Source organism: Salvelinus namaycush, unplaced genomic scaffold (genome assembly GCF_016432855.1).
Source record: "Salvelinus namaycush isolate Seneca unplaced genomic scaffold, SaNama_1.0 Scaffold201, whole genome shotgun sequence".
Lineage (NCBI taxonomy): Eukaryota > Metazoa > Chordata > Actinopteri > Salmoniformes > Salmonidae > Salvelinus > Salvelinus namaycush.
In genome coordinates, this window is record NW_024058798.1 from 124,614 (window position 1) to 147,037 (window position 22,424).

The 22,424-nt window shown below is 48.3% G+C and overlaps 1 protein-coding gene across 1 annotated transcript in view; it reads right to left on the bottom strand.

Moving 5' to 3' along the window:
* Window positions 1-22,424, bottom strand: part of LOC120037992 (atrial natriuretic peptide receptor 2-like) — a 78,547-nt gene that overhangs the window by 35,077 nt on the left and 21,046 nt on the right. The window contains exons 2-7 of the mRNA XM_038983939.1: window positions 19,703-19,798; window positions 18,264-18,396; window positions 18,065-18,197; window positions 17,563-17,667; window positions 16,914-17,016; window positions 1,319-1,467 (exon numbers count right to left, since the gene is read on the bottom strand). Of these exons, the coding sequence (XP_038839867.1) occupies window positions 1,319-1,467; window positions 16,914-17,016; window positions 17,563-17,667; window positions 18,065-18,197; window positions 18,264-18,396; window positions 19,703-19,798 (719 nt within the window). The remainder of the gene's footprint in view (window positions 1-1,318; window positions 1,468-16,913; window positions 17,017-17,562; window positions 17,668-18,064; window positions 18,198-18,263; window positions 18,397-19,702; window positions 19,799-22,424) is intronic.

Here is a 22,424-nt window from a genome sequence, read left to right on the forward strand (position 1 = left end):
CTTTACTGTCACCAGGCTAACACCCCTTACTGTCTTTACTGTCACCAGGCTAACACCCCTTACTGTCACTGTCTTTACTGTCACCAGGCTAACACCCCTAACTGTCTTTACTGTCACCAGCCTAACACCCCTTACTGTCTTTACTGTCACCAGGCTAACACCCCTTACTGTCACTGTCTTTACTGTCACCAGGCTAACACCCCTTACTGTCTTTACTGTCACAAGGCTAACACCCCTTACTGTCACTGTCTTTACTGTCACCAGGCTAACACCCCTTACTGTCTTTACTGTCACCAGGCTAACACCCCTTACTGTCTTTACTGGCACAAGGCTAACACCCCTTACTATCACTGTCTTTACTGTCACCAGGCTAACACCCCTTACTGTCACTGCCTTTACTGTCACCAGGCTAACACCCCTTACTGTCTTTACTGTCACAAGGCTAACACCCCTTACTGTCACTGTCTTTACTGTCACCAGGCTAACACCCCTTACTGTCTTTACTGTCACCAGGCTAACACCCCTTACTGTCTTTACTGGCACAAGGCTAACACCCCTTACTATCACTGCCTTTACTGTCACAAGGCTAACACCCCTTACTGTCTTTACTGTCACCAGGCTAACACCCCTTACTGTCACTGTCTTTACTGTCACCAGGCTAACACCCCTTACTGTCTTTACTGTCACAAGGCTAACACCCCTTACTGTCACTGTCTTTATTGTCACCAGGCTAACACCCCTTACTGTCTTTACTGTCACAAGGCTAACACCCCTTACTATCACTGTCTTTACTGTCACCAGGCTAACACCCCTTACTGTCACTGCCTTTACTGTCACAAGGCTAACACCCCTTACTGTCTTTACTGTCACCAGGCTAACACCCCTTACTGTCACTGTCTTTACTGTCACCAGGCTATCACCCCTTGCTGTCTTTACTGTCACAAGGCTAACACCCCTTACTGTCTTTACTGTCACAAGGCTTACACCCCTTACTGTCTTTGCTGTCACAAGGCTAACACCCCTTACTGTCTTTTCTGTAACAAGGCTAACACCCCTTACTGTCTTTACTGTCAGGCTAACACCGTACAGAGGAAGGATTGGACAGAAGGAGGAAGCCTTGTGGATGACATGCTTCTGTGTGTGCATGCAGGAGTGTGTTTGTGCATGCAGGAGTGTGTGTGTGGTGTGTGTGTGTGTGTGTGTGTGTGTGTGTGTGTGTGTGTGTGTGTGTGTGTGTGTGTGTGTGTGTGTGTGCATGCAGGAGTGTGTTTGTGCATGCAGGAGTGTGTTTGTGGGTGTGCGTGTGTGTGCGTCTCACCGTGGCTGTAATGATGAAGCTAATGAATACTATGGTAACAGGAAGTCCGATGGCTACTTTGATAGCAGCCGTCATGGGACACTCTCCACAGTCAGCTGGGCAGGTTGAACACACCTCCTCCACTTCATCACACACACCATCACCACACACTGTAGAGGCAAGGAGAGGGTTACACACACACACACACACACACACACACACACACACACACACACACACACACACACACACACACACACACACACACACACACACGCACACGCACACGCACACACACTGTAGAGGCAAGAAGACCTATAACAGACAGGACAGTGGTCTCCCTCCACAGATACCTGAATACCTGCCTATAACAGACAGGACAGTGGTCTCCCTCCACAGATACCTGAATACCTACCTATAACAGACAGGACAGTGGTCTCCCTCCACAGATACCTGAATACCTACCTATAACAGGCAGGACAGTGGTCTCCCTCCACAGATACCTGAATACCTACCTATAACAGGCAGGACAGTGGTCTCCCTCCACAGATACCTGAATACCTACCTATAACAGGCAGGACAGTGGTCTCCCTCCACAGATACCTGAATACCTACCTATAACAGACAGGACAGTGGTCTCCCTCCACAGATACCTGAATACCTACCTATAACAGGCAGGACAGTGGTCTCCCTCCACAGATACCTGAATACCTACCTATAACAGACAGGACAGTGGTCTCCCTCCACAGATACCTGAATACCTACCTATAACAGGCAGGACAGTGGTCTCCCTCCACAGATACCTGAATACCTACCTATAACAGGCAGGACAGTGGTCTCCCTCCACAGATACCTGAATACCTACCTATAACAGGCAGGACAGTGGTCTCCCTCCACAGATACCTGAATACCTACCTATAACAGGCAGGGCAGTGGTCTCCCTCCACAGATACCTGAATACCTACCTATAACAGGCAGGACAGTGGTCTCCCTCCACAGATACCTGAATACCTACCTATAACAGGCAGGACAGTGGTCTCCCTCCACAGATACCTGAATACCTACCTATAACAGGCAGGACAGTGGTCTCCCTCCACAGATACCTGAATACCTACCTATAACAGACAGGACAGTGGTCTCCCTCCACAGATACCTGAATACCTACCTATAACAGGCAGGACAGTGGTCTCCCTCCACAGATACCTGAATACCTACCTATAACAGACAGGACAGTGGTCTCCCTCCACAGATACCTGAATACCTACCTATAACAGACAGGACAGTGGTCTCCCTCCACAGATACCTGAATACCTACCTATAACAGGCAGGACAGTGGTCTCCCTCCACAGATACCTGAATACCTACCTATAACAGACAGGACAGTGGTCTCCCTCCACAGATACCTGAATACCTACCTATAACAGGCAGGACAGTGGTCTCCCTCCACAGATACCTGAATACCTACCTATAACAGACAGGACAGTAGTCTCGCTCCACAGATACCTGAATACCTACCTATAACAGACAGGACAGTGGTCTCCCTCCACAGATACCTGAATACCTACCTATAACAGGCAGGACAGTGGTCTCCCTCCACAGATACCTGAATACCTACCTATAACAGACAGGACAGTGGTCTCCCTCCACAGATACCTGAATACCTACCTATAACAGGCAGGACAGTGGTCTCCCTCCACAGATACCTGAATACCTACCTATAACAGACAGGACAGTGGTCTCCCTCCACAGATACCTGAATACCTACCTATAACAGGCAGGACAGTGGTCTCCCTCCACAGATACCTGAATACCTACCTATAACAGACAGGACAGTAGTCTCCCTCCACAGATACCTGAATACCTACCTATAACAGACAGGACAGTGGTCTCCCTCCACAGATACCTGAATACCTACCTATAACAGGCAGGACAGTGGTCTCCCTCCACAGATACCTGAATACCTACCTATAACAGGCAGGACAGTGGTCTCCCTCCACAGATACCTGAATACCTACCTATAACAGACAGGACAGTGGTCTCCCTCCACAGATACCTGAATACCTACCTATAATAGGCAGGACAGTGGTCTCCCTTCACAGATACCTGAATACCTACCTATAACAGACAGGACAGTGGTCTCCCTCCACAGATACCTGAATACCTACCTATAACAGGCAGGACAGTGGTCTCCCTCCACAGATACCTGAATACCTACCTATAACAGACAGGACAGTGGTCTCCCTCCACAGATACCTGAATACCTACCTATAACAGGCAGGACAGTGGTCTCCCTCCACAGATACCTGAATACCTACCTATAACAGGCAGGACAGTGGTCTCCCTCCACAGATACCTGAATACCTACCTATAACAGACAGGACAGTGGTCTCCCTCCACAGATACCTGAATACCTACCTATAACAGGCAGGACAGTGGTCTCCCTCCACAGATACCTGAATACCTACCTATAACAGGCAGGACAGTGGTCTCCCTCCACAGATACCTGAATACGTCCCTATAACAGGCAGGACAGTGGTCTCCCTCCACAGATACCTGAATACCTACCTATAACAGACAGGACAGTGGTCTCCCTCCACAGATACCTGAATACCTACCTATAACAGGCAGGACAGTGGTCTCCCTCCACAGATACCTGAATACCTACCTATAACAGGCAGGACAGTGGTCTCCCTCCACAGATACCTGAATACGTCCCTATAACAGGCAGGACAGTAGTCTCCCTCCACAGATACCTGAATACCTACCTATAACAGGCAGGACAGTGGTCTCCCTCCACAGATACCTGAATACCTACCTATAACAGACAGGACAGTGGTCTCCCTCCACAGATACCTGAATACCTACCTATAACAGACAGGACAGTGGTCTCCCTCCACAGATACCTGAATACCTACCTATAACAGGCAGGACAGTGGTCTCCCTCCACAGATACCTGAATACCTACCTATAACAGGCAGGACAGTGGTCTCCCTCCACAGATACCTGAATACCTACCTATAACAGACAGGACAGTGGTCTCCCTCCACAGATACCTGAATACCTACCTATAACAGGCAGGACAGTGGTCTCCCTCCACAGATACCTGAATACCTACCTATAACAGACAGGACAGTGGTCTCCCTCCACAGATTCCTGAATACGTACCTATAACAGACAGGACCGTGGTCTCCCTCCACAGATACCTGAATACCTACCTATAACAGACAGGACAGTGGTCTCCCTCCACAGATACCTGAATACCTACCTATAACAGACAGGACAGTGGTCTCCCTCCACAGATACCTGAATACCTACCTATAACAGGCAGGACAGTGGTCTCCCTCCACAGACACCTGAATACCTACCTATAACAGACAGGACAGTGGTCTCCCTCCACAGATACCTGAATACGTACCTATAATAGGCAGGACAGTGGTCTCCCTCCACAGATACCTGAATACGTACCTATAATAGGCAGGACAGTGGTCTCCCTCCACAGATACCTGAATACCTACCTATAACAGACAGGACAGTGGTCTCCCTCCACAGATACCTGAATACCTACCTATAACAGACAGGACAGTGGTCTCCCTCCACAGATACCTGAATACCTACCTATAACAGGCAGGACAGTGGTCTCCCTCCACAGATACCTGAATACCTACCTATAACATACAGGACAGAGGTCTCCCTCCACAGATACCTGAATACCTACCTATAACAGACAGGACAGTGGTCTCCCTCCACAGATACCTGAATACCTACCTATAACAGGCAGGACAGTGGTCTCCCTCCACAGATACCTGAATACCTACCTATAACAGGCAGGACAGTGGTCTCCCTCCACAGATACCTGAATACCTACCTATAACAGACAGGACAGTGGTCTCCCTCCACAGATACCTGAATACCTACCTATAACAGGCAGGACAGTGGTCTCCCTCCACAGATACCTGAATACCTACCTATAACAGGCAGGACAGTGGTCTCCCTCCACAGATACCTGAATACCTACCTATAACAGGCAGGACAGTGGTCTCCCTCCACAGATACCTGAATACCTAACTATAACAGACAGGACAGTGGTCTCCCTCCACAGATACCTGAATACCTACCTATAACAGGCAGGACAGTGGTCTCCCTCCACAGATACCTGAATACCTACCTATAACAGGCAGGACAGTGGTCTCCCTCCACAGATACCTGAATACCTACCTATAACAGGCAGGACAGTGGTCTCCCTCCACAGATACCTGAATACCTACCCATAACAGACAGGACAGTGGTCTCCCTCCACAGATACCTGAATACCTACCTATAACAGGCAGGACAGTGGTCTCCCTCCACAGATACCTGAATACCTACCTATAACAGACAGGACAGTGGTCTCCCTCCACAGATACCTGAATACCTACCTATAACAGGCAGGACAGTGGTCTCCCTCCACAGATACCTGAATACCTACCTATAACAGACAGGACAGTGGTCTCCCTCCACAGATACCTGAATACCTACCTATAACAGGCAGGACAGTGGTCTCCCTCCACAGATACCTGAATACCTACCTATAACAGGCAGGACAGTGGTCTCCCTCCACAGATACCTGAATACCTACCTATAACAGACAGGACAGTGGTCTCCCTCCACAGATACCTGAATACCTACCTATAACAGGCAGGACAGTGGTCTCCCTCCACAGATACCTGAATACCTATCTATAACAGGCAGGACAGTGGTCTCCCTCCACAGATACCTGAATACCTACCTATAACAGGCAGGACAGTGGTCTCCCTCCACAGATACCTGAATACCTACCTATAACAGGCAGGACAGTGGTCTCCCTCCACAGATACCTGAATACGTATCTATAACAGGCAGGACAGTGGTCTCCCTCCACAGATACCTGAATACCTACCTATAACAGGCAGGACAGTGGTCTCCCTCCACAGATACCTGAATACGTATCTATAACAGGCAGGACAGTGGTCTCCCTCCACAGATACCTGAATACCTACCTATAACAGACAGGACAGTGGTCTCCCTCCACAGATACCTGAATACGTATCTATAACAGGCAGGACAGTGGTCTCCCTCCACAGATACCTGAATACCTACCTATAACAGACAGGACAGTGGTCTCCCTCCACAGATACCTGAATACCTACCTATAACAGGCAGGACAGTGGTCTCCCTCCACAGATACCTGAATACCTATCTATAACAGGCAGGACAGTGGTCTCCCTCCACAGATAACTGAATACCTACCTATAACAGGCAGGACAGTGGTCTCCCTCCACAGATACCTGAATACCTACCTATAACAGACAGGACAGTGGTCTCCCTCCACAGATACCTGAATACCTACCTATAACAGGCAGGACAGTGGTCTCCCTCCACAGATACCTGAATACCTACCTATAACAGACAGGACAGTGGTCTCCCTCCACAGATACCTGAATACCTACCTATAACAGGCAGGACAGTGGTCTCCCTCCACAGATACCTGAATACCTACCTATAACAGGCAGGACAGTGGTCTCCCTCCACAGATACCTGAATACCTACCTATAACAGGCAGGACAGTGGTCTCCCTCCACAGATACCTGAATACCTACCTATAACAGGCAGGACAGTGGTCTCCCTCCACAGATACCTGAATACCTACCTATAACAGACAGGACAGTGGTCTCCCTCCACAGATACCTGAATACCTACCTATAACAGGCAGGACAGTGGTCTCCCTCCACAGATACCTGAATACCTACCTATAATAGGCAGGACAGTGGTCTCCCTCCACAGATACCTGAATACCTACCTATAACAGGCAGGACAGTGGTCTCCCTCCACAGATACCTGAATACCTACCTATAACAGACAGGACAGTGGTCTCCCTCCACAGATACCTGAATACCTACCTATAACAGGCAGGACAGTGGTCTCCCTCCACAGATACCTGAATACCTACCTATAACAGGCAGGACAGTGGTCTCCCTCCACAGATACCTGAATACCTACCTATAATAGGCAGGACAGTGGTCTCCCTCCACAGATACCTGAATACCTACCTATAACAGGCAGGACAGTAGTCCCCCTCCACAGATACCTGAATACCTACCTATAACAGGCAGGACAGTGGTCTCCCTCCACAGATACCTGAATACCTACCTATAACAGACAGGACAGTGGTCTCCCTCCACAGATACCTGAATACCTACCTATAACAGGCAGGACAGTGGTCTCCCTCCACAGATACCTGAATACCTACCTATAACAGACAGGACAGTGGTCTCCCTCCACAGATACCTGAATACCTATCTATAACAGGCAGGACAGTGGTCTCCCTCCACAGATACCTGAATACCTACCTATAACAGGCAGGACAGTGGTCTTAGCCTCCACAGATACCTGAATACCTACCTATAACAGGCAGGACAGTGGTCTCCCTCCACAGATACCTGAATACCTACCTATAACAGGCAGGACAGTGGTCTCCCTCCACAGATACCTGAATACCTACCTATAACAGACAGGACAGTGGTCTCCCTCCACAGATACCTGAATACCTACCTATAACAGACAGGACAGTGGTCTCCCTCCACAGATACCTGAATACCTACCTATAACAGGCAGGGCAGTGGTCTCCCTCCACAGATACCTGAATACCTACCTATAACAGGCAGGACAGTGGTCTCCCTCCACAGATACCTGAATACCTACCTATAACAGGCAGGACAGTGGTCTCCCTCCACAGATACCTGAATACCTACCTATAATAGGCAGGACAGTGGTCTCCCTCCACAGATACCTGAATACCTACCTATAACAGACAGGACAGTGGTTTCCCTCCACAGATACCTGAATACCTACCTATAACAGGCAGGACAGTGGTCTCCCTCCACAGATACCTGAATACGAATCTATAACAGGCAGGACAGTGGTCTCCCTCCACAGATACCTGAATACCTACCTATAACAGGCAGGACAGTGGTCTCCCTCCACAGATACCTGAATACGAATCTATAACAGGCAGGACAGTGGTCTCCCTCCACAGATACCTGAATACCTACCTATAACAGACAGGACAGTGGTCTCCCTCCACAGATACCTGAATACCTACCTATAACAGGCAGGACAGTGGTCTCCCTCCACAGATACCTGAATACCTACCTATAATAGGCAGGACAGTGGTCTCCCTCCACAGATACCTGAATACCTATCTATAACAGACAGGACAGTGGTCTCCCTCCACAGATACCTGAATACCTACCTATAACAGGCAGGACAGTGGTCTCCCTCCACAGATACCTGAATACCTACCTATAACAGGCAGGACAGTGGTCTCCCTCCACAGATACCTGAATACCTACCTATAACAGGCAGGACAGTGGTCTCCCTCCACAGATACCTGAATACCTACCTATAACAGGCAGGACAGTGGTCTCCCTCCACAGATACCTGAATACGTCCCTATAACAGACAGGACAGTGGTCTCCCTCCACAGATACCTGAATACCTACCTATAACAGGCAGGACAGTGGTCTCCCTCCACAGATACCTGAATACCTACCTATAACAGACAGGACAGTGGTCTCCCTCCACAGATACCTGAATACCTACCTATAACAGGCAGGACAGTGGTCTCCCTCCACAGATACCTGAATACCTACCTATAACAGGCAGGACAGTGGTCTCCCTCCACAGATACCTGAATACCTACCTATAACAGGCAGGACAGTGGTCTCCCTCCACAGATACCTGAATACCTACCTATAACAGACAGGACAGTGGTCTCCCTCCACAGATACCTGAATACCTACCTATAACAGGCAGGACAGTGGTCTCCCTCCACAGATACCTGAATACCTACCTATAACAGGCAGGACAGTGGTCTCCCTCCACAGATACCTGAATACCTACCTATAACAGGCAGGACAGTGGTCTCCCTCCACAGATACCTGAATACCTACCTATAACAGACAGGACAGTGGTCTCCCTCCACAGATACCTGAATACCTACCTATAATAGGCAGGACAGTGGTCTCCCTCCACAGATACCTGAATACCTACCTATAACAGGCAGGACAGTGGTCTCCCTCCACAGATACCTGAATACCTACCTATAACAGGCAGGACAGTGGTCTCCCTCCACAGATACCTGAATACCTACCTATAACAGGCAGGGCAGTGGTCTCCCTCCACAGATACCTGAATACCTACCTATAACAGGCAGGACAGTGGTCTCCCTCCACAGATACCTGAATACCTACCTATAATAGGCAGGACAGTGGTCTCCCTCCACAGATACCTGAATACCTACCTATAACAGGCAGGACAGTGGTCTCCCTCCACAGATACCTGAATACCTATCTATAACAGGCAGGACAGTGGTCTCCCTCCACAGATACCTGAATACCTACCTATAACAGGCAGGACAGTGGTCTCCCTCCACAGATACCTGAATACCTACCTATAACAGACAGGACAGTGGTCTCCCTCCACAGATACCTGAATACCTACCTATAACAGGCAGGACAGTGGTCTCCCTCCACAGATACCTGAATACCTACCTATAACAGGCAGGACAGTGGTCTCCCTCCACAGATACCTGAATACCTACCTATAACAGGCAGGACAGTGGTCTCCCTCCACAGATACCTGAATACCTACCTATAACAGGCAGGACAGTGGTCTCCCTCCACAGATACCTGAATACGTCCCTATAACAGGCAGGACAGTGGTCTCCCTCCACAGATACCTGAATACCTACCTATAACAGGCAGGACAGTGGTCTCCCTCCACAGATACCTGAATACGTACCTATAACAGGCAGGACAGTGGTCTCCCTCCACAGATACCTGAATACCTACCTATAACAGGCAGGACAGTGGTCTCCCTCCACAGATACCTGAATACCTACCTATAACAGACAGGACAGTGGTCTCCCTCCACAGATACCTGAATACCTACCTATAACAGACAGGACAGTGGTCTCCCTCCACAGATACCTGAATACCTACCTATAACAGGCAGGACAGTGGTCTCCCTCCACAGATACCTGAATACCTACCTATAACAGGCAGGACAGTGGTCTCCCTCCACAGATACCTGAATACCTACCTATAACAGGCATGACAGTGGTCTCCCTCCACAGATACCTGAATACGTACCTATAACAGGCAGGACAGTGGTCTCCCTCCACAGATACCTGAATACGTCCCTATAACAGACAGGACAGTGGTCTCCCTCCACAGATACCTGAATACCTACCTATAACAGGCAGGACAGTGGTCTCCCTCCACAGATACCTGAATACCTACCTATAACAGGCAGGACAGTGGTCTCCCTCCACAGATACCTGAATACGTCCCTATAACAGACAGGACAGTGGTCTCCCTCCACAGATACCTGAATACCTACCTATAACAGGCAGGACAGTGGTCTCCCTCCACAGATACCTGAATACCTACCTATAACAGGCAGGACAGTGGTCTCCCTCCACAGATACCTGAATACGTCCCTATAACAGGCAGGACAGTGGTCTCCCTCCACAGATACCTGAATACCTACCTATAACAGGCAGGACAGTGGTCTCCCTCCACAGATACCTGAATACCTACCTATATCAGGCAGGGCAGTGGTCTCCCTCCACAGATACCTGAATACCTACCTATAACAGGCAGGACAGTGGTCTCCCTCCACAGATACCTGAATACGTCCCTATAACAGGCAGGACAGTGGTCTCCCTCCACAGATACCTGAATACCTACCTATAACAGGCAGGACAGTGGTCTCCCTCCACAGATACCTGAATACCTACCTATAACAGGCAGGACAGTGGTCTCCCTCCACAGATACCTGAATACGTACCTATAACAGGCAGGACAGTGGTCTCCCTCCACAGATACCTGAATACGTCCCTATAACAGACAGGACAGTGGTCTCCCTCCACAGATACCTGAATACCTACCTATAACAGGCAGGACAGTGGTCTCCCTCCACAGATACCTGAATACGTCCCTATAACAGACAGGACAGTGGTCTCCCTCCACAGATACCTGAATACCTACCTATAACAGGCAGGACAGTGGTCTCCCTCCACAGATACCTGAATACCTACCTATAACAGGCAGGACAGTGGTCTCCCTCCACAGATACCTGAATACGTCCCTATAACAGACAGGACAGTGGTCTCCCTCCACAGATACCTGAATACCTACCTATAACAGGCAGGACAGTGGTCTCCCTCCACAGATACCTGAATACCTACCTATAACAGGCAGGACAGTGGTCTCCCTCCACAGATACCTGAATACGTCCCTATAACAGGCAGGACAGTGGTCTCCCTCCACAGATACCTGAATACCTACCTATAACAGGCAGGACAGTGGTCTCCCTCCACAGATACCTGAATACCTACCTATATCAGGCAGGGCAGTGGTCTCCCTCCACAGATACCTGAATACCTACCTATAACAGGCAGGACAGTGGTCTCCCTCCACAGATACCTGAATACGTCCCTATAACAGGCAGGACAGTGGTCTCCCTCCACAGATACCTGAATACCTACCTATAACAGGCAGGACAGTGGTCTCCCTCCACAGATACCTGAATACCTACCTATAACAGGCAGGACAGTGGTCTCCCTCCACAGATACCTGAATACCTACCTATAACAGGCAGGACAGTGGTCTCCCTCCACAGATACCTGAATACCTACCTATAACAGGCAGGGCAGTGGTCTCCCTCCACAGATACCTGAATACCTACCTATAACAGGCAGGACAGTGGTCTCCCTCCACAGATACCTGAATACCTACCTATAACAGGCAGGGCAGTGGTCTCCCTCCACAGATACCTGAATACCTACCTATAACAGGCAGGACAGTGGTCTCCCTCCACAGATACCTGAATACCTACCTATTACAGGCAGGACAGTGGTCTCCCTCCACAGATACCTGAATACCTACCTATAACAGGCAGGACAGTGGTCTCCCTCCACAGATACCTGAATACCTACCTATAACAGGCAGGGCAGTGGTCTCCCTCCACAGATACCTGAATACCTACCTATAACAGGCAGGACAGTGGTCTCCCTCCACAGATACCTGAATACCTACCTATAACAGGCAGGACAGTGGTCTCCCTCCACAGATACCTGAATACGTACCTATAACAGGCAGGACAGTGGTCTCCCTCCACAGATACCTGAATACCTACCTATAACAGGCAGGACAGTGGTCTCCCTCCACAGATACCTAAATACCTACCTATAACAGGCAGGACAGTGGTCTCCCTCCACAGATACCTGAATACCTACCTATAACAGGCAGGACAGTGGTCTCCCTCCACAGATACCTGAATACCTACCTATAACAGACAGGACAGTAGTCTCCCTCCACAGATACCTGAATACCTACCTATAATAGACAGGACAGTGGTCTCCCTCCACAGATACCTGAATACGTCCCTATAACAGGCAGGACAGTGGTCTCCCTCCACAGATACCTGAATACGTACCTATAACAGGCAGGACAGTGGTCTCCCTCCACAGATACCTGAATACCTACCTATAACAGACAGGACAGTGGTCTCCCTCCACAGATACCTGAATACGTACCTATAACAGACAGGACCGTGGTCTCCCTCCACAGATACCTGAATACGTACCTATAACAGACAGGACAGTGGTCTCCCTCCACAGATACCTGAATACCTACCTATAACAGACAGGACAGTGGTCTCCCTCCACAGATACCTGAATACCTATCTATAACAGGCAGGACAGTGGTCTCCCTCCACAGATACCTGAATACCTACCTATAACAGACAGGACAGTGGTCTCCCTCCACAGATACCTGAATACGTATCTATAACAGGCAGGACAGTGGTCTCCCTCCACAGATACCTGAATACCTACCTATAACAGGCAGGACAGTGGTCTCCCTCCACAGATACCTGAATACGTCCCTATAACAGACAGGACAGTGGTCTCCCTCCACAGATACCTGAATACGTACCTATAACAGACAGGACAGTGGTCTCCCTCCACAGATACCTGAATACCTACCTATAACAGACAGGACAGTGGTCTCCCTCCACAGATACCTGAATACCTACCTATAACAGACAGGACAGTGGTCTCCCTCCACAGATACCTGAATACCTACCTATAACAGACAGGACAGTAGTCTCCCTCCACAGATACCTGAATACCTACCTATAACAGGCAGGACAGTGGTCTCCCTCCACAGATACCTGAATACCTACCTATAACAGGCAGGGCAGTGGTCTCCCTCCACAGATACCTGAATACCTACCTATAACAGGCAGGACAGTGGTCTCCCTCCACAGATACCTGAATACCTACCTATAACAGGCAGGACAGTGGTCTCCTCCACAGATACCTGAATACCTACCTATAACAGGCAGGACAGTGGTCTCCCTCCACAGATACCTGAATACCTACCTATTACAGGCAGGACAGTGGTCTCCCTCCACAGATACCTGAATACGTACCTATAACAGACAGGACAGTGGTCTCCCTCCACAGATACCTGAATACGTCCCTATAACAGGCAGGACAGTGGTCTCCCTCCACAGATACCTGAATACCTACCTATAACAGGCAGGACAGTGGTCTCCCTCCACAGATACCTGAATACCTACCTATAACAGGCAGGACAGTGGTCTCCCTCCACAGATACCTGAATACCTACCTATAACAGGCAGGACAGTGGTCTCCCTCCACAGATACCTGAATACGTACCTATAACAGACAGGACAGTGGTCTCCCTCCACAGATACCTGAATACGTACCTATAACAGACAGGACAGTGGTCTCCCTCCACAGATACCTGAATACCTACCTATAACAGGCAGGACAGTGGTCTCCCTCCACAGATACCTGAATACCTACCTATAACAGGCAGGACAGTGGTCTCCCTCCACAGATACCTGAATACCTACCTATAACAGGCAGGACAGTGGTCTCCCTCCACAGATACCTGAATACCTACCTATAACAGGCAGGACAGTGGTCTCCCTCCACAGATACCTGAATACCTACCTATAACAGGCAGGACAGTGGTCTCCCTCCACAGATACCTGAATACCTACCTATAACAGACAGGACAGTGGTCTCCCTCCACAGATACCTGAATACATACCTATAACAGGCAGGACAGTGGTCTCCCTCCACAGATACCTGAATACCTACCTATAACAGGCAGGGCAGTGGTCTCCCTCCACAGATACCTGAATACCTACCTATAACAGACAGGACAGTGGTCTCCCTCCACAGATACCTGAATACGTCCCTATAACAGACAGGACAGTGGTCTCCCTCCACAGATACCTGAATACCTACCTATAACAGGCAGGACAGTGGTCTCCCTCCACAGATACCTGAATACCTACCTATAACAGACAGGACAGTGGTCTCCCTCCACAGATACCTGAATACCTACCTATAACAGGCAGGACAGTGGTCTCCCTCCACAGATACCTGAATACCTACCTATAATAGGCAGGACAGTGGTCTCCCTCCACAGATACCTGAATACCTACCTATAACAGGCAGGGCAGTGGTCTCCCTCCACAGATACCTGAATACCTACCTATAACAGGCAGGACAGTGGTCTCCCTCCACAGATACCTGAATACCTACCTATAACAGGCAGGACAGTGGTCTCCCTCCACAGATACCTGAATACATACCTATAACAGGCAGGACAGTGGTCTCCCTCCACAGATACCTGAATACCTACCTATAACAGGCAGGACAGTGGTCTCCCTCCACAGATACCTGAATACGTCCCTATAACAGGCAGGGCAGTGGTCTCCCTCCACAGATACCTGAATACCTACCTATAACAGACAGGACAGTAGTCTCCCTCCACAGATACCTGAATACCTACCTATAACAGACAGGACAGTGGTCTTCCTCCACAGATACCTGAATACCTACCTATAACAGGCAGGACAGTGGTCTCCCTCCACAGATACCTGAATACCTACCTATAACAGGCAGGACAGTGGTCTCCCTCCACAGATACCTGAATACCTACCTATAACAGACAGGACAGTGGTCTCCCTCCACAGATACCTGAATACCTACCTATAACAGGCAGGACAGTGGTCTCCCTCCACAGATACCTGAATACCTACCTATAACAGGCAGGACAGTGGTCTCCCTCCACAGATACCTGAATACCTACCTATAATAGGCAGGACAGTGGTCTCCCTCCACAGATACCTGAATACCTACCTATAACAGGCAGGGCAGTGGTCTCCCTCCACAGATACCTGAATACCTACCTATAACAGGCAGGACAGTGGTCTCCCTCCACAGATACCTGAATACCTACCTATAACAGGCAGGACAGTGGTCTCCCTCCACAGATACCTGAATACCTACCTATAACAGGCAGGACAGTGGTCTCCCTCCACAGATACCTGAATACCTACCTATAACAGGCAGGACAGTGGTCTCCCTCCACAGATACCTGAATACGTCCCTATAACAGGCAGGGCAGTGGTCTCCCTCCACAGATACCTGAATACCTACCTATAACAGACAGGACAGTAGTCTCCCTCCACAGATACCTGAATACCTACCTATAACAGACAGGACAGTGGTCTCCCTCCACAGATACCTGAATACCTACCTATAACAGGCAGGACAGTGGTCTCCCTCCACAGATACCTGAATACCTACCTATAACAGGCAGGACAGTGGTCTCCCTCCACAGATACCTGAATACCTACCTATAACAGACAGGACAGTGGTCTCCCTCCACAGATACCTGAATACCTACCTATAACAGGCAGGACAGTGGTCTCCCTCCACAGATACCTGAATACCTACCTATAACAGGCAGGACAGTGGTCTCCCTCCACAGATACCTGAATACCTACCTATAACAGGCAGGACAGTGGTCTCCCTCCACAGATACCTGAATACGTACCTATAACAGACAGGACAGTGGTCTCCCTCCACAGATACCTGAATACCTACCTATAACAGGCAGGACAGTGGTCTCCCTCCACAGATACCTGAATACCTACCTATAACAGACAGGACAGTGGTCTCCCTCCACAGATACCTGAATACCTACCTATAACAGGCAGGACAGTGGTCTCCCTCCACAGATACCTGAATACCTACCTATAATAGACAGGACAGTGGTCTCCCTCCACAGATACCTGAATACCTACTTATAACAGGCAGGACAGTGGTCTCCCTCCACAGATACCTGAATACCTACCTATAACAGACAGGACAGTGGTCTCCCTCCACAGATACCTGAATACCTACCTATAACAGGCAGGACAGTGGTCTCCCTCCACAGATACCTGAATACCTACCTATAACAGGCAGGACAGTGGTCTCCCTCCACAGATACCTGAATACCTACCTATAATAGACAGGACAGTGGTCTCCCTCCACAGATACCTGAATACCTACTTATAACAGGCAGGACAGTGGTCTCCCTCCACAGATACCTGAATACCTACCTATAACAGACAGGACAGTGGTCTCCCTCCACAGATACCTGAATACCTACCTATAACAGGCAGGACAGTGGTCTCCCTCCACAGATACCTGAATACCTACCTATAACAGGCAGGACAGTGGTCTTAGCCTCCAGTGCTACCTGCATACGTCCCACTCTGATATGAGCTATGAGAGAGGTCAGCCCAGCATGGACCAGCACCACCTAGAGACAACACACACACACACACACACACACACACACACACACACACACACACACACACACACACACACACACACACACACACACACACACACACACACACACACACACACACACACACACACACACAGGTCAGATGTTTACACACATCTGGTCAACTGTTGGTGTTTGTGTGTGTTTAACTATACTTGAAGACCAGAAGTCTAAAGTTTTGACCAACTGGGGACATTTTGTTGGTCCTCACAAGGTCAAATTCTATTTCTAGACGGTTTAGGATTAGAATGAGGTTTTGGAGCAGGTTTTTAGATTTGGGGTTGTTAGGATTTTGAATGGGACTGAATTTTGTGTCCCCACAAGGTTAGTTGTACTGTAAATGTGTGTGTGTGTGTGTGTGTGTGTGTGTGTGTGTGTGTGTGTGTGTGTGTGTGTGTGTGTGTGTGTGTGTGTGTGTGTGTGTGTGTGTGTGTGTGTGTGTGTGTGTGTGTGTGTGTGTGTGTGTGTGTGTGTGTGTGTGTGTGTGTGTGTGTGGTTGTATTGTGGTCCTACCTTAGCGGTCCAGTTGGTTTGAGTCATCTTGCCAGCGGTAGATAGAGTGTGTGTGAAGATTCGACCGTCGTCCGGGATCCACGGTCCACAGATCCTCTCTGTAGTCTGCAGAGAGAGCTTTATTACTAACAGGCATTCTGTTACTTCTGTTTACAATGTTACTGCTTTACTTTCCATGGCAATAGAATAAATCGAATTGAAACAGACAGACAGACAGACAGACAGACAGACAGACAGACAGACAGACAGACAGACAGACAGACAGACAGACAGACAGACAGACAGACAGACAGACAGACAGACAGACAGACAGACAGAGAAAAGTGCTAAATGTGTTTCATTATGTGCTCGTTCATTCGTGTGTGTGTGTGTGTGTGTGTGTGTGTGTGTGTGTGTGTGTGTGTGTGTGTGTGTGTGTGTGTGTGTGTGTGTGTGTGTGTGTGTGTGTGTGTGTGTGTGTGTGTGTGTGTGTGTGTAAGCGTGTGTGTGTGTGTGTGTGTACCATGAATCCCAGGGGACAGGAGTGTATATTAGCATGGTGAATACAGCAGTTGTCTCCGTTACAATCCTTCCAGTTGGCAGGACAGTCGTGGCTCTCACAGAACGCCCTGGCTGCTGTCGCCGAGCTGACTGAACTGAGAGAGGACACAGATAGTTGGTGTGTGTGTGTGTCTGTCCGTGTGTGTGTGTGGCGGACCTACCTATGTGGGAAGATGTCGTGGTCCATAGCCCACTGGTAGAAGCTGTCCTGAGCCGTAACAGAGTAGGTCACACTAAATACATCTCCACTGATCACCTCTTCTGGGGGGCGTACCACCCACGCCATCTCTAACCCTACACACACACACACACACACACACACACACACACACACACACACACACACACACACACACACACACACACACACACACACACACACACACACACACACACACACACACACACACACACACACACCCACACACACACACACACACGGACAGACAGACACACACACACACACACGGACAGACAGATGCACAAATGCAGGTCAGACACACAGGGAGAGATGGAAAAGAGATGAAGATGTAGAGAGAGATGAAGACAGAGAGATGAAGATAGAGAGAGAGAGATGAAGATAGAGAGAGAAGAGGTAGAGAGATGAAGACAGAGAGATGAAGGTAGAGAGAGAAGAAGGTAGAGAGAGAGATGAAGATAGAGAGAGAGAAATACAGAAGAAATATGAAGGTTGAGAGGGAAATGAAGACAGAGAGAGAGAGATGAAGACAGAGAGAGAGAAGAAGATAGAGAGAGAGAGACAAGGTAGAGAGGGAAATGAAGACAGAGAGAGAGAGATGAAGACAGAGAGAGAAGAAGATAGAGAGACAGACAAGGTAGAGAGGGAAATGAAGACACAGAGAGAGAGATGAAGGTAGAGAGAGAGATGAAGGTAGAGAGAGAGAAGAAGGTGGAGAGAGAGAGATGAAAATATAGAGAGAGAAGAGGTAGAGAGATGAAAACAGAGAGAGAGAGATGAAGGTAGAGAGAGAGAAGAAGGTGGAGAGAGAGATGAAGGTTGAGAGAGAGAAGAAGGTGGAGAGAGAGAAGGTAGAGAGAGAGAAGAAGGTAGAGAGAGAGATGAAGGTAGAGAGAGAGAAGAAGGTAGAGAGAGAGATGAAGGTAGAGAGAGAGAAGAAGGTAGAGAGAGAGATGAAGATAGAGAGAGAGAGATGAAGATAGAGAGAGAGAGATGAAAATAGAGAGAGAGAGATGCATAATATACATATTATGAAAATATCAGTAGCCAATAAACAATCACTATAATGGATCCCAAACCCAGACCTCCGCAGTCGATGATGTTCTGTTCAAACACACGCACACACACACACATATATCAAACACACACACACATACACACTCAGACCCACCTCCATAGTCGATCATGTTCTGTTCAATCACACACAAACTCGCACGCACAGACACACACACGCACACACACACGCACGCACACACACACACACCACACACACACCACACACACACCACACACCACACACCACACACACACCACACACCACACACCACACACACACACACACACACACACACACACACACACACACACACACACACACACACACACCACACTCAGACCCACCTCCGCAGTCGATCATGTTCTGTTCATCAGGTTTCTCCAGAGGCCAGCAGTCATACTCGCTGTTATCCAGGTCATGCCAACAGGCTACTGAACTCACTAACAGACACTAAATAAACCAAAGTTGACCTGAAGTAAGTCTATTTTCAATGAGTTCAGAGAACATTTCCCATTTCTTAACATTTTGTTTGATTAGAATCAATGCTACTGAACTCAGAAACACCAACTAAGTAAAGAGAAAAATTCTGAAATTATTCTGACCACAGTACGTTTTTTACCTGAAATAAATCTATTTTAAAATAGTTTAGTAATCATTAGCCTAATTCAATTGGACATTTCTTTACAAAGTGTCTTTACCAGAAATAATGAAGTATCTTTACCAGAAATATCTGTCCACAAGTTCGCTTATAATTCATGTTTCTCCGTTATTCAACGATAAGCATCGAGAAGCCTCTTCTCTCGGTGTGTCTCTGTTCCTTGTCTGGTTATTGCAGACCCTCAAATGAACGAGGTGTTGAGGGGAGGGGAGAGGAGGAGGAGGAGGAGGAGGAAGAGAGGAGAGGATGAGAGGAGATGAGAGGAGGAGATGAGAGGTGGAGGGAGAGGAAAAGGAGGATAGGGAGATGAGAGGAGGAGATGAGAGGAGGAGAGGAGAAGAGGAGAGTACATTACAGGTCTAGGCTACTAGAACGACCTTATCGCGATTAATTCTGAATGAGGTCACTGAAATACAAATCCATTTAAAATGACTTTATTTTAATAAACTGCTTTAAATTATTCAAGTTTTCAATCTCTTGTAAGCTATTTTCTAGTGAGGCTAAAATACATTTATTCTACTCAGACAATATGCTGGCAATGACATTTCTGTTCAGTTTTTGGAAGAACCTCCAACTTGTTCTCTAATTGTGAATCTATTTCATCGATGTCATCAATTGTAGACGTTTAGCTCCACCGTGTGGCGAACCTTGGTATCACCTCACCAGTTTCTCACGTGCGTGTCTCCTTTGTCCTCAGAGTCGAAGAAAAGGCCACACACCACACTGCACGATGGATGGACAGAGAAGAATACATCGCTTTCTAGCTGACTGAACAAAAACATAAACGCAACATGCAACAATTTCAAGATGTTACTGATTTACAGTTCAAATAAGGAAAATCAAATGAATTTAAATAAATAAATTAGGCCCTAAATCTATGGATTTCACATGACTGGACAGGGGCAAACTCCTGGGAGGGCATAGGCCCGACCTGATCCCATGCACTCGACACCTCGTTCATTTGAGGGTCTGCAATAACCAGACAAGGAGCAGAAAACTGTACATTTTAGAGTGGCCTTTTATTGTCCCCAGCACAAGGTGCACCTGCGTAATGATCTTGATGTTTAATCAGCTTCTTGATATGCCACACCTGTCAGGTGGATGGATTATCTTGGCAAAGGAGAAAGGCTCACTAACAGGGATGTAAACAAACAAGAAAGAAATAAGCTTTTTGTGCGTTTGGAACATTTTCTGGGATCTTTTAATTTCAGCTCATGAAAACATGGGACCAACACTTTTACATGCTCCCTTTATATTTATGTTCAGTGTGTGTGGCATTTGTCTTGTTGGAGAGTAGGGACCGTGGTGTAACTAGCTCGGCCCTGTTGCTCCTGTCCAGTTGGCTATGTGGCCCATAGACACAGATCTTGGATCAGCTGATGTGTATGCCACCAACAAAAATGTACTTGAGCTGGACGTCCGTAGACCCCTGTGTGTGTGTTTCAACCTCTGCAGTAGCTAGCTAGATAATACGTCTATCTTGAGAAATGCAGCTTGGCCTTACATCCTCTGTGTGTGTGTTTCAACCTTTCAAACGTCGACCTCTGCAGTAGCTAGCTAGATAATACGTCTATCTTGCAATATGCAGCTTGGCCTTACATCCTCTGTGTGTGTGTTTCAACCTTTCAAACGTCGACCTCTGCAGTAGCTAGCTAGATAATATATATAAACGACGACCTCTGCAGTAGCTAGCTAAATAATATATATAAATGACGACCTCTGCAGTAGCTAGCTAGATAATACGTCTATCTTGCTATATGCAGCTTGGCCTTACATCCTCTGTTAAATAACTACACAACCTTCCCTCTACTGTACAGATCTAGACTGTCTCCATATGAACGCTTGGTAAACCGTGTGTGAGAGAGAGACGGGGAGGTATTTTGTCAACGAGATAAAGAGTGCATGGGAATAGGTCGTGTGTCTGGCTTCTGGCGACGCTATCCCAACCCTTTCAGATGAGACACACTCCAACTAGCTATTGAAAATGCTTAGCATTGATGATAAGAAACAATACATCACCACATTGTCTTCTCTTAACCACCTGGTGTCTCGTTGCTGCACTGAGAGGGTCTTCCCTAACCTGCTACCACGCTGGACTGAGAGGGTCTTCCCAGACTAACCTGCTACCACGCTGGACTGAGAGGGTCTTCCCTAACCTGCTACCACGCTGGTCTGAGAGGGTCTTCCCAGACTAACCTGCTACCACGCTGGACTGAGAGGGTCTTCCCAGACTAACCTGCTACCACGCTGGTCTGAGAGGGTCTTCCCTAACCTGCTACCACGCTGGTCTGAGAGGGTCTTCCCAGACTAACCTGCTACCACGCTGGACTGAAAGGGTCTTCCCAGACTAACCTGCTACCACGCTGGACTGAGAGGGTCTTCCCAGACTAACCTGCTACCACGCTGGA